Source organism: Schistocerca americana, chromosome 2 (genome assembly GCF_021461395.2).
Source record: "Schistocerca americana isolate TAMUIC-IGC-003095 chromosome 2, iqSchAmer2.1, whole genome shotgun sequence".
In the NCBI taxonomy this organism is placed as follows: domain Eukaryota; kingdom Metazoa; phylum Arthropoda; class Insecta; order Orthoptera; family Acrididae; genus Schistocerca; species Schistocerca americana.
In genome coordinates this window covers 858,268,012-858,282,628 of record NC_060120.1, presented here as the reverse complement: position 1 = coordinate 858,282,628, position 14,617 = coordinate 858,268,012, and the positions used below count along the sequence as shown (strand labels likewise).

The 14,617-nt window shown below is 43.9% G+C and overlaps 1 protein-coding gene across 1 annotated transcript in view; it reads right to left on the bottom strand.

Annotated features, from left to right (window-relative positions):
- LOC124594489 (suppressor of lurcher protein 1-like) overlaps window positions 1-12,486 on the bottom strand; it is a 207,058-nt gene extending 194,572 nt beyond the window's left edge. Inside the window, exon 1 of the mRNA XM_047132864.1 lies at window positions 12,291-12,486. Within this exon, the coding sequence (XP_046988820.1) occupies window positions 12,291-12,486 (196 nt within the window). The remainder of the gene's footprint in view (window positions 1-12,290) is intronic.
- Window positions 12,487-14,617: the final 2,131 nt, after the last annotated feature.

Genomic DNA, 14,617 nt, shown 5'->3' with positions numbered 1-14,617 from the left:
GACTGATGCTATCAGCCTCCGAGCCAGACGGACCAACAGTTTAGGCACTATGTTGTAGCAGCAAATCTGAGAGCTGTAATATCAAATGTTTAGGGAGAGCTGACGGTTTTCCACGAGCAAACCGTTAAAGCATCTTGTTGGTCAATTAAGGAAGGAAAGAAGAATAGGATTAAATTGCCGTCGACATCGAGTCATTAGAGACGGAGCACGAGCTTAGATTGTGTAGGATGTTGAAGAAAATCGGCCGTTCCATGTCAAAGGAACCATTCCGGCATTTGCCTCAAGTGATTTATGGGAAACCTGAGTCTGGATGGCCAAAGGTGAATTTGAACCGTCGTTCCCCCGATACGAAGCCCGTGTGCTAACCACTGCGCCACCTCGCTCGGTTGTTGCTCAAACGTCGTGACAACTCGATTAATAAATATTACGATGACAGGTGGGAAGTACGACTGCAACCGAACCTCGTAATTAACACTCCTACCGTCCAGATAAGGCTGAAATTTCGATTGTCACCGTAGCATCATTTGACAGAATCTCTCTCCATAACCTTAATTTCTCTTGTATTTTAGCATGTATTTCGAGTGACTTACTACTGTTGACCGAGCCAGCCCAATAGCCTCTGCAACTGGTACATTTCAAACACTCTCTGCCACTTCTTTCAGTGCTATAATATCAATTAATCAAGTGATCTTATTTCACCTGTAACTAAGGCTTTTATTGAAAATATATGTTTCTTTGAGTCTGTCTACGACTCTTATTAACATAGCTTTGTGAGTGAACCGTCTATGCTTAATTTCTATTAATAGCTCGACCATAATTAATTTAATTAATCGAGAACCAAAGGCTAATTACGTCTAATAGCAGGAGAGGAACGTGATACCTCGGTCTCTGTCAGGACACGAAACTGTACCTCTTTTAGCAAGAGCCCGTGGCTGTCTCCTTTGCTTGATGCCATTTTTCAACTCTAAATGTTGTGCTAATCTACATATCTCTTCCTATCAGATACACCTACCGTACCAGACAAAATTGTATTAACCAACTTGAGAAATTTTCAATCCTACGTCATTAAAACCTTTTACTTTCCTCACTGTTCGCCCCCTGTTGTGATATTTCGGATGTTGCTAAACGCTCCTTAACGACTAATCGTGATGTATTGGTTTGCCTGTCCAGGTTCTACTTCATCTACTCACACAAAAAAGCAGCAATTAGTCCACAGGCCAAACAAAATACCAAACAGAAATGAAAATCACAGTAAAAATAGCCACAAACAATGGATACAAAGAAAAGTTAGTAACACAGCTGAAAAATAACGTGAAGAAACTGAAAAGACAAACAGCCAGCTATCACGAACACAAGGACACACTGCTACATAAACCTGTAATGTACAAACACAGAATAAATAGAAGATGGCGTACAACGACATACAACCATAACTACACATGCAGAATACCTAATCCTTTCAGAAAACTGGGCATAAAAATAGTTCACCAAAACAAAAATTCAGTTCAAAAATGCTTTCCAAAAGCAATAAAAAAGCAGACCTATGTCAGAAATCAGGACTCTACCAACTAGAGTGTAATACATACGATGCAAATTATGCAGTAAAAAGCAGGAGAATATTTGACACCAGATACAAAGAGCTTTAAGAGCATGGAAGTATTGGACAAATCATTCAACTGTTGCCGAAAACTTACACAGACATCAACGTAAATTATCGCTGAAGACCGTCACGTAAGAATCATAAGGATAAAGAACAAAAACACCTTACCTACGAAGAAACAAGTACAGTGAAGAACCAAAGAAACTAGCTCACCTGCCTACTATTGTGTACGGCCACGCGAGCACGAAGAACTGCCGCAACACGACGTGGCACGCAATCGACTAATGTCTGAAGTAATAATAGACGGAAATTATACCATGAATTGTCCAGGGCTGTCCACAGATCCGTAAGAGTACGATGGAGTGGAGATCTCTTCTGAACAGCACGTTGCAAGACATTCCAGATCAGCTCAATAATGTTCATGTCAGGGGAGTTTGGTGTCCATCAGAAGCGTTTAAACTCAGAGAAATGTTCCTGGAACCACTCTGTAGCACTTCTGGACGAGTGGGGTGTCGCATTGTCCTGCTGGAACTGCCCAAATCCGTCGGAATGCACAATGGATATGAATGGATCCACTTGTTGATGGCACAGAATTGAAATCTGCAGCAATCTGCTTAATGGTTGCATTTCTGTCACTTTCAACGATCCTCTTCATTCGTCGTTGATGCCATTCTTGCAGGATCTTGTCTCGGCCACAGCGGAGATTTGATGTGTTACCGGATTCCTGATATCCATGGTACACTCGTGAAATGGTCATACGGGAAAATACCCGCTTCATCGCTGCCTCGGAAATGCTATGTTCCATCGCTCATGCACCGACTATAACACCACCTTCAAACTCACTTAAATCTTGATACCCTGCCACTGAAGCAGCAGCAACCGATCTAACCACTGCGCCATACATTTGTTGTCATTTATAGGCGTTGCCGACCGTAGCGCCGTATTCTGTTTACATATCTCTGCATTTGAATATGCATGCCTTTACCAGTTTCTTCGGCGCTTCAGCGTACCTTCATAAAAACCTTAACAGATAAAAGACCACTCCTAAAGTCATTAGACCATCGTAGCGAACCAATCACGTCCCCAACTACTAGCACATCCCACCCCGTTACTCACTCAGTTCCTATTCGTCACTATCATCTTCTCCCAGCTGCGTTCTTTGTAATCAATCTAATTACCCCTCTTCCTCCAAAAAAAAAAAAAAAATAAATAAATAAAAAAAAATAAAAAAAAAAAATCGCTCTGAGCACTATGGGACTCAACTGCTGTGGTCATTAGTCCCATAGAACTTAGAACTACTTAAACCTAACTAACCTAAGGACATCACACACATCCATGCCCGAGGCAGGATTCTAACCTGCGACCGTAGCAGTCGCACGGTTCCGGACTGCGCGCCTAGAACCGCGAGACCACCGCGGCCGGCCCTCTTCCTCCCATATTTTCTCTAATTAGAACTGACTCTCTCTCTATCTCTCTCTCTCTCTCTCTCACACACACACACACACACACACTCACACACACACACAACTACAAAGAAATGCATTCACAAGGTTACAATTCTCACATCCTACACAGGAAGCAAATAAACGAAAGTAAACTCAGTGCGGAAATCTCTTGTGAAGTTTACCATAGTGGGGTGAATTGGAAAAACTGCAACGTAAGTAACAGCATGTTCTTAAAAGGCGAAAAACTGTGGAAAGTGAAGGTGTAACCACGTTTTCTCAAGTTTCCCCAACGATGAAGGAAATAGCAGTGGGCTTCAAAACATGTAAACAAGGGGGCAAAAGTACCGTAGCCAAACTGTGCTCGAATTTTATGAGGAAATGCTCTTTATTACCTGGAGGTAATAAACTTTAAAGACCTGTTATGTATACTGTATTTTCAGTATGACTACATAAGGTACTGTCTGGCGAAAAAATGCAATTTAACTGTGGTAAGCTTAAGACGAAAAACCAGTAATAATTGCTAGTGCTCGTGACTTTCATCTTCAGTTTGGTTTTGTTCAGTCGACGGTCTTTAGCAATTAGGCTCTGGGTTAAGCATGCCTAACAAGAGAAAAATCATTAACGTTACCTCATATTTTAAGGAGGAAAAAAGCACACTTGTTAGATATCAGACCCAGTAATAGATACGCCTGAAAATTTGTGCCTTAATTCTGATAGCTCGCAGTTATGGCTTGAACGTACAGCTTTCAAACTTCGCGCGCACAGATTGTTCAACACTTGCTTCGCTACACTGCAACTGCTTAGTAATGCGAGTACGAATTTCTGTACAGTAAAAAGAGATAGTGGTGCACCACCAGGGGCAGTACGGTAGGTCAGTCAAATTTCAACGTTTAAACGTCAAAGAACGAAAGCTGCTGGATGTCGCGATTGGTAGGTGTCATTGCATTCGACTAACTTTCATACAAGGCGAGTGGTGCACCACCAGGGGCAGTACGGTAGGTCAGTCAAATTTCAACGTTTAAACGTCAAAGAACGAAAGCTGCTGGATGTTGCGATTGGTAGGTGTCATTGCATTCGACTAACTTTCACACAAGGCGGAGGAAAGTGTATGGAGCTTTCTTGGGCTATTTTTTATCCCTTTCAGTGTTTTTCAGTAATCATAGACGCCCTACATATAGAGTAAAATAGTGAACCGACGTTCAATGCATCTTTACTTGAGGATTACAATGACGATAATAAGGCTGCCCTTCCCCCAGTCACATTCGTCTGTCAGCTTCGTTGCTACAACGGCGCAGTGATGGAAAAACGAGTAAAGTTATAACGGCGCCTTGGCCCTTTCAATAGATGAGGAGTATGTGAAAAGAACAGACGCTTTTGGAAAAGTGGAAAGAACGAAATTTTTTTTTCCATGACTGTTAAGAGGAACTTTATTAACACAAGGGGCAAAGACCAGCAGTTTCTGTGTTGCCGACACCACCAGGGGGAACAAGATGCTCTCTACCGCTGGATGTGTTTGGCTTCTGGATATTCAATGGTTTTTGTCCACACTCTTAACAACTCGCCACCATATATTGGCGGCTATGTGAACTTGGGCCAGCGTAACAACATATAACATCCTTCAGATGTAGCCTCTTACTTACGGAGAGTTACGCGTTCCAGTGATTCGGCCGGTCTGTCAGTATGCCTGATATCGAAGGGAAAACAACAGTGACAGGCTACAACACTTTGAACAGCCAGCAAAATACTGTTTTAAGGTTAGTAATGTGCATTGCTTATCGTGTCAAAGTGTGATGATTGTAATCTGTAGCTGCTGCCAGAGATCTCTTTGCACTCAACATTTTTATGTAGCGATTCACACACGCAGGATAAACGATTGAAATGAATGAGTGTGTCATTAAAGAAGTAGAGTACCACTATTTAATTATTAACATCGCTGCTAGCGTTATTTTCCTCGGATTGCAAAGCTGCCATTGTTAAAGTGAAATCCATTTGCAGCGTGAATGGTAGATATGAAATTGTAAATCGGAAATTATTAACTGCATTTGACAACAGTTTTTCGGTTACTTGGGTTTCTTCACTTTTACAAACATGTAACTACCGCAGAATACAATACGAGAATATTGTCAAAATAATATTGAAAGTACAATGAAGAACCAAAGAAACTGGTACACCTACCTAATATCGTGTATGGCTCCCGGGAGCACGCAGAAGTGCGGCAACACGACGCGGCATGGACTCGACTAATGTCTGAAGTAATGCTGAAGGGAACTGACGCCATGAATCCTGCTGACCTCTTTTGAACAGCACGTTGCAAGTCATCCCAGATATGCTCAATAATGTTCATGTCTGGGGAGATTGGCGGCCAGCGGAAGCGTTTACACTAAGAAGACTCTTCCTGGAGCCACTCTGTAGTAATTCTGGACGTTTGGAATGTCGCATTGTCCTGCTGGATTTGCCCAAGTCCATCAGAATGTACAACAGACATGAATGGATGCAGGTGATCAGACAGGATGTTTACGTACGTGTCATCTGTCAGAGTAGTATCTAGACGTATCAGGGGTCCCTTATCACTCCAGTTGCACACGCCCCTCACCACTACAGAGCCTCCACCAGCTTGAACAGTCCCCTGGTGAAATGCAGGTTCCATGGATTCATGACTTGCCTCCATACCCGTACACGTCCATCCTCCATATACAATTTGAAGCAAGATTCTTCCTAAAAGGCAACATGTTTCCGGTCCAATCCAATGTCGGTGCTGACGGGCCCAAGCGAGGCGTAAAGCTTTGTGTCGTGTCGTCATCAAGGTTACACGAGTGAGCCTTCGGCTCCGAAAGTCCACATCGATGATATTTCGTTGAATGGTTCGCGCGCTGCCACTTGTTGATGGCCCAGCATTGAAATCTGCAGCAGTTTGTGGAAGAGTTGTACTTCGATCACGTTGAATGATTCTCGTCAGTCGTCGCTAGTCCCAATCTTGCAGGATCTTTTTCCGGCTGCAGTGATGTCGGAGATATGATGTTTTACCACATCCCTGATATTCACGGATTCTCGTGAAATGGTCGCACGGGAAAATCCCCACTTCATCACTACCTCACAGATGTGCTGTGTCCCATAGAGCATGCGCCAACTGTAACACCACGTTCAGACTCACTTAAATCTTGATAACCTGCCACTGTAGCAGCAGTAACCGATGTATCAACTGCGCCAGACACTGGTTGTCTTAGGTAGGTGCTGCCGATCGCAGTGCCTTATTCTGCATTTTTACATATCTCCGTATCTGAATACGCATGCCTATGCTTCAGTGTATATGTGGGTGAGAGTGATATATTATTCACTCATATTAGTTCCCCTTTTTTCAAGTAAAACAACATGTGTGCACGAAAAAGATTTCAAAGCTATTCGGGCATATGTGTCCACTTCACCCTTCTATTTTCTTCGCCTTCAGAATACCCTGAATAGAACGGTCCTCTTTGCCCCACCGCTGGTTGCCATAGTACTTCACGCTCGGACGTTAGCCAGCTGAAGTGGGGCGGGGGGCTTTATTAACAACCGATGCGAGCGAAAGTCTGAAATCCTTGCGGTGGATCGGTTACTGGGCAAGGCATCTTGCAACTGTGTTTTTTTTTCTCCTCACCATATTTTTAGGAGAAAAAAATACAGCTTGGTGATATTTCCTTGTAAGTTTTCCTTAGTTTAGCTCCGCTTGATGATCTAGAAGTCTGTGTGCCTTCATAAAATAGATAACACGCTGAGGCATTATTAGGGTTGTGTGCGGATTTTACTGTATATACAGGGTGGTCCATTGAAAGTGACCGGGCCAAATACCTCACGAAATAACCATCAAACGAAAAAACTATAAAGAACGAAACTTGTCTAGCTTCAAGGGGGAAACCAGATGGCGCTATGGTTGGCCCATTAGATGGCGCTACCATACGTCAAACCGATATCAACTGCGTTTTTTAAAATAGGAACCCCCATTTTTTACTACATATTCGTGTAGTACGTAAAGAAATATGAATGTTTTAGTTGGACCACTTTTTTCGCTTTGTAATAGATGGCGCTGTAATAGTCACAAACGAATAAGTACGTGGTATCACGTAACATTCAGCCAGTGCGGACGGTATTTGCTTCGTGATACATTACCTGTGTTAAAATGGACCGTTTACCAATTGCGGAAAAGGTCGATATCGTGTTGATGTATGGCTATTGTGATCAAAATGCCCAGCGGGCGTGTGCTATGTATGCTGCGCGGTTTTCTGGACGATATCATCCAAGTGTCCGGACCGTTCGCCGGATAGTTACGTTATTTAAGGAAACAGGAAGTTTTCAGCCACATGTGAAACGTCAACCACAACCTGAAACAAATGATGATGCCCAAGTAGGTGTTTTAGGTGCTGTCGCGGCTAATCCGCACATCAGTAGCAGACAAATTGCGCGAGGATCGGGAATCTCAAAAACGTCGGTGTTGAGAACGCTACATCAACATCGATTGCACCCGTACCATATTTCTATGCACCAGGAATTGCATGGCGATGACTTTGAACGTCGTGTACAGTTCTGCCACTGGGCACAAGAGAGATTACGGGACGATGACAGATTTTTTGCACGCGTTCTATTTATCGACGAAGCGTCCTTCACCAACAGCGGTAATGTCAAACGGCGTAATATGCACTATTAGACACCGGAAATTCCACGATGGTTGCGACAAGTGGAACATCAGCGACCTAGTCGGGTTAATGTATGGTGCGGCATTATGGGAGGAAGGACAATTTGCCCCCATTTAATCGATGGCAATCTAAATGGCGCAATGTATGCTGATTTCCTAATAATGTTCTACCGATATTACTACAAGATGTTTCACTGCATGACAGAGTGGCGATGTACATCCAACATGATGGATGTCCGGCACATAGCTCACGTGCGGTTGAAGCGGTACTGAATAGCGTATTTCATGCCAGGTGGATTGGTCGTCAAAGCGCCATACCATGGCCCGCACGTTCACCGGATCTGACGTTCCCAGATTTATTTCTGTGAGGAAAGCTGAAGGATATTTGCTATCGTGATCCATCGACAACGCCTGACAACATGCGTCAGCGCGTTGTCAATGCATGTGCGAACATTACGGAAGGTAAACTACTCGCTATTGAGAGGAATGTCGTTACACGTATTGCCAAATGCATTGAGGTTGACGGACATCATTTTGAGCATTTATTGCATTAGTGTGGTATTTACGGGTAATCACGCTGTAACAGCATGCGTTCTCAGAAATGATAAGTTCACAAAGGTACATGAATCACTTTGGAACAACCGAAATAAAATGTTCAGACGTACCTACGTTCTGTATTTTAATTTAGAAAATTTACCTGTTACCAACTGTTCGTCTAAAATTGTGAGCCATATGTTTGTGACTGTTGCAGCGCCATCTGTCACAAAGCGAAAAAAGTTGTCCAACTAAAACATTCATATTTCTTTACGTACTACACGAATAAGTAATAAAAAATGAGGATTCCTATTTTAAAAAACGCAGTTGATATCCGTTCGACCTATGGCAGCGCCATCTAGCGGGCCAACCATAGCGCCATCAAGTTTCGTTCTTTGCAGTTTTTTCGTTTGATGCTTATTTCGTGGGATATTTGGCCCGGTCACGATCAATGGACCACCCTGTATAGCCTTTTGGAAATACTGTCTACTTATTGTTTGTTATTTTATTAAACAATGATACTAACTTAACCTAATCTTACGTTGGCGAAGAACAGAAATGAAATTTGTCTGCAGTGTAAAATGAATGTACTTTTATTTACGTGAATTTAAAAGTGATGGTATGAAGTACAAATCACCAAAGAAAATCTCTTACGACGCACTATAAACTTAGTTTAAAACGTAAGTGATTATCAATAACAGACTCAGTAACAGTTACAGAAACGAAAGTTAAGAAAGGTATTAAACCCACACGTGTCCAAGCCACATAGTTATAGGCCCCCTCCTGATGCCTTCTACCACCATATACAGTGTCGTTGTGAAACAGTCAACGGAAAACTACAGTCACTTTCAGAAAAAAAAGAAAGCAGAACATCTTTAACGACTAGAGATAGAACGCTCAAATTCACAAGATATATAGATTAGTACGTTCTACAGAAATTATGTGCATTTCAGTAACCTCTGTTCAGCATGTGTCCAGTTGCCTAGTAAGCACAGGGTCCGCCTGGGCCCTGATAACTTGTTCTACGCGCGATGGCATCGATGCGTAAAGGTGGCAAAGGCGTCCTGTGGTACAGCCATCCACGCTGAATTCACCTGGCTGCAAATTTCATCTGTGGTGTGTGCCTCTTTGTCACAGCACTGCACCGTTCGTGTCACAATAACCCCCACATTTTCGTCTGGTAACCAAGCCTGGTGATCTGGCGAGCCGGAAGGCTGACATGCTGTGACACGAAGAAGGCACGTGCTCGTGCAGCAACGTATCATCGTGTTATCTCCTCCTGAAAAATGACGTCTGGGGTGCTGTACAGAAAGGATATGACTACGGGTCGCAGGATGTAGGTCACACTGGTCACAGTGCCCTGGACACGCACCAGCTAAGATTTGTCTTAGTGCCCAATAGCATCCCACACTATAAGGCCTTGAAATGGCGCTGTATGGCTTGTGCGAATGCAGTAACTGTGATACCGCCCCAACTGTCTGTGGCGAACCAAAATGCGGCCATCAATTTAAGACAGACAGAAGCTGGATTCGTCCGAAGACACTACCTCATGCCTTTCCTGTCCACAGTAATGTTGTTCTATAGACCCTTGCCGTCTAGCATGTTTCTGCACATTCGTGAAAGGTAGGTGGGGAACCGGGCGATGCTCTCGTAACCCATGCCATAATAAAGGGAAACGTCACCCCTGACATTGTACGACGTATGACAACGTTCCACTGTTGAGCCTGAGCCGAGTAGGATGCAGCAGGGGATTGTTCAAACTGGTGGAGGCTCTGTGTGGGGCGTGTGCAGCTGGAGTAATATGGGAGCCCTGATACATGTAGATACTACTCTGACAGATGACACGTACGTAAACATCCTGTCTGATCACCTGCATCCATTCGTGACTGTTGTGCATTCTGATGGACTTAGGCAAATCCAGCAAGACAATACGACATTCCACATGTCCAGAATTACTACAGAGTGGCTTCAGGAACAGTCTTCAGAGTGTAAATGCTTCCACTGGCCACCAAACTTCCCAGACATGAACATTATTGAACATATCTGGAATGGCTTGCAACATTCTGTTCAGAAGAGATCTCCACCCCGTTGTACTCTTACGGATTTCTGGACAGCCTGCACAGCTTCAGACATTAGTCGGTTCCATGCCACGTCAAAATTAAGTGAGAGTTCCAGTTTCTTTGGCTCTTCAGTGTACACTAATGGCCATTAAAATTGCTACACCAAAGCCGGCCGAAGTGGCCGTGCGGTTAAAGGCGCTGCAGTCTGGAACCGCAGGACCGCTACGGTCGCCGGTTCGAATCCTGCCTCGGGCATGGATGTTTGTGATGTCCTTAGGTTAGTTAGGTTTAACTAGTTCTAAGTTCTAGGGGACTAATGACCTCAGCAGTTGAGTCCCATAGTGCTCAGAGCCATTTGAACCATTTTTTTGCTACACCAAGAAGAAATGCAGATGATAAACGGGTATTCATTGGACAACTATATCATACTAGAACTGACATGTGATTACATTTTCAAGCATTTTGGCGGTATAGATCCTGAGAAATCATTACCCAGAAAAACCACCTCTGTCCGTAACAACGGACTTGATACGCCTGGGCATTGAGTCAAACAGAGCTTGGATGGCGTGTACAGGTACAGCTGCCCATGCAGCTTCAGTACGATACCACAGTTCATCAAGAGTAGTGACTGACGTATTGTGACGAGCCAGTTGCTCGGCCACCATTGACCAGACGTTTTCAATTGGTGAGAGATCTGGAGAATGTGCTGGCCAGGGCAGCAGTTGAACATTTTCTGTATCCAGAAAGGCCCGTACAGGACCTGCAACATGCGGTCTTGCATTGTTCTGCTGAAATGTACGGTTTCGCAGGGATCGAATGAAGGGTAGAGCCACGGGTCGTAACACATCTGAAATGTAACGTCCACTGTTCAAAGTGCCGTCAATGCGAACAAGAGGTGACCGAGACGTGTAACCAATGGCACCCCATACCATCACGCCGGGTGATACGCCAGTATGGCGATGACGAATACACGCTTCCAATGTGCGTTCACCGCGATGTCGTCAAACAAGGATGTGACCATCATGACGCTGTAAACAGAACCTGGATTCATACGAAAAAATGATGTTTTGCCATTCGTGCACCCAGGTGCGTCCTGTCTGTGATGCAGCGTCAAGAGTAACCGCAGCCATGGTCTCCGAACTGATAGTCCACGCTGCTGAAAACGTCGTCGAACTGTTCGTGCAGATGGTTGTTGTCTCGCAGACGTCCCCATCTGTTGACTCAGGGATCGAGACGTGGCTGCACGATCCGTTACATCCATGCGGATAAGATGGCTGTCATCTCGACTGCTAGTGATACGAGGCCGTTGGGATCCAGCACGGCGTTCCGTGTTACCCCCCCGAACCCACCGATTCCATATTCTGCTAATAGTCATTGGATCTCGACCAACGCGAGCAGCAATGTCGCGATACGATACACCGCAATCGCGATAGACTACAATCCGACCTTTGTCAAAGTCGTAAACGTGATGGTACTTATTTCTCCTCCTTACCCGAGGTATCACAACAACGTTTTACCAGGTAACGCTGGTCAACTGCTGTTTGTGTACGATAAATCGGTTGGAAAGTTTCCTGATGTCAGCACGTTGTGTCGCCACCGGCGCCAACCTTGTGTGAATGCTCTGAAAAGCTAATTATTTGCATATCACAGCATCTTCTTCCTGTCGGTTAAATTTCTGTAGCACATCATCTTCGTGGTGTAGCAATTTTAATGGCCAGTAGTGCATATGTGCTTAAGAGACTTGAGGGTAACAGTTCTCTGAATGGAATGTAGGCTTACAAATTTTGAACACTAGCCGTGCGTACGCGCACGAGTGTACGTTTGTGTGTGTGTGTGTGTGTGTGTGTGTGTGGGTGTGTGTGTGTGTGTATGAGAGAGAGAGAGAGAGAGAGAGAGAGAGAGAGAGAGAGAGAGAGAGAGAGAATGGAAGGTAATGGGAGAAAAACGGAAGGAAATGGGATGGAAGGTAGCTATTTAGGGTGTACCGCAGTGGCACCGTGGGGGCGACGCAGCTGGAAGAATGGGTGATCGCTGCGACAGGCAGACGGGGACAGGTAGCAGGTAGCTGTCCAGAGGCCTGGTCCCTAGAGAGGCCGCAGCCGCTGGACGCTTCCTGATTGCCTCACGGAGCAGCGGGGTCGGTCGTGACCAGCAAGCTCGCCGCGGCGTACTGCCCCACATCCTTCCACGGCGCAAGACGGGGGACACGCTGGCCGCTGCTGCTCTGTCGGCCGAGGCGAATGACGCAACGCCGACGACGACTCGGAAACGACCTCTGTTTTATTTACGAGACACCTCGCACTCCCCAATTCCGCGTGTAGGGTTTAGTTCATACATTGTATAGGAAGTTTCTCAAAGGCGAAAGGCGAAGAAACAGCGTTCTCTCCCACTGCCATTTCTTTATAACGAACCAGTTTTCGACTTATTAGAATATTGGGTGATAAATGAGAAGCGTCTATCATGGAGTAGGAATGTCTCTGAAGAGCGCATAGCGTAGTGAGCATGTGGCCAACATCAAACATCAATACATGAAATGTATTCGACGGTCGGAGTGGCCGTGCGGTTCTAGGCGCTACAGTCTGGAACCGAGCGACCGCTACGGTCGCAGGTTCGAATCCTGGCTCGGGCGTGGATGTGTGTGATGTCCTTGGGTTAGTTAGGTTTAATTAGTTTTAAGTTCTAGGCGACTGATGACCTCAGAGGTTAAGTCGCATAGTGCTCAGAGCCATTTGAACCATTTTAAATGTATTCGCAGTTTCGAATATGGACAACCATCAGAGGCGTAATGGAAAAACGACAATGAAAGTGTGTGCCGAACCGGACTTGAAGCTTAATATTACTCTTGTCGCTAGCAGTCGCCTTACCATTAGGCTAATCGAGCACGCTTCACGGTCAGACCCAAATTCCCATAATATGTCGTCAACCATGTGTACAAAGGAACACTACATCTTGCTTATGAACAACATGGCACCGCAATAACGTATCAAACCGAAATAGTCACATGTACAAAGCTATGTTGTAGTACATTGTTGTTGATGGAACAGGTCTTTGTAGGTAGTTGCCGAGGCATAGCCGATGTATTGCCGATGTTTTGTAAAACCTGTCCTGAGAAAGTAGCGCCCAGAAGAGGACGAGGAAAGGTCGAACTCTAAATTTTCCCAATGACTCCTACGTGGTGTTTTAGTTGATGATAATGAAGAGGACTGGACGTACTCGAACAAGAACTACGTTGGGTGTTTTCAGAAACTACGATGGAAAACACAAAAACCAAGTTACCAACACGAAACTTAAAAAATAAGTCTTATCTCTTCTACTTTTCAAAGCATACTATAAAAATAAATATAAATTATATGTGATCCATACACTTGGATCAGCGTACACCATATGCGTTGCCATCAGAGCTGCCCTCTACCGAATGTACAGCTCGGTAGTTTTGGTACAGTACATAAATGACGTATATATGATAGGATTAGCGGTATTATTAGTAGCATTGGTACGGAAATAAACATAAATAACCGTGTAAGAGAGGAAATGAGAGCCGACGACTTCTGCTTGTTTTTTGTTTGTTTGGTTGCACACAATTAAAACCTCCCATCCTTCAGAATAGTCCACTGTGTATCAAAATCTTAAACATGGCTGCGAAACAGCTACTGTGTAATTCAGAATAGATTGTAAAATCAGCCAACCAGTTACAAATAAAGGTTTATTAGCCTTTGACCATGGTTTCGATATGTGTAAAAATATCTCCTTCGGAAGTATTGGCCAGTTTATACAAATACACAATCCGTATATTTGTAGCAGTTGATGTTAGTCTCAAACTTAAGGTACATGTAACTTACACAAATATATTATCTTGTGACGCCCATTTGATCATATCACGTAGAAAGGCCAATACTTCCGAAGAAGATATTTTTACAAATATCGAAACCATGGTCAAGGGATAATAAACCTTTTTTTGCAACTGGTTGACTGATTTTTCAATCTGTTCCGCTGTGTATTTTATATCCTCACAAAATATAAATTCCATTTCATAAGTAAGTAATAAACAATTATCTAATCGCGTAGCTTCTTCGCTTTTATGTAACCATAGGAACTACTTTTGATGAAAGTACTGTTTATAAACACAGACACAGAAAAATCTTTATTATCATTATTGTTATTTTGTACTCAATAGAACGTTCTTCATTATTATAAAAGGCAAAAGTGTCCCGTTATTATTGATAAGTACGGAAATTTTTGTGATTAACATGAACACGTTTTATATGAGCTTTAATGACTGGCGTTTTCGAGCGCCGTATAATTCTTTTTTTTT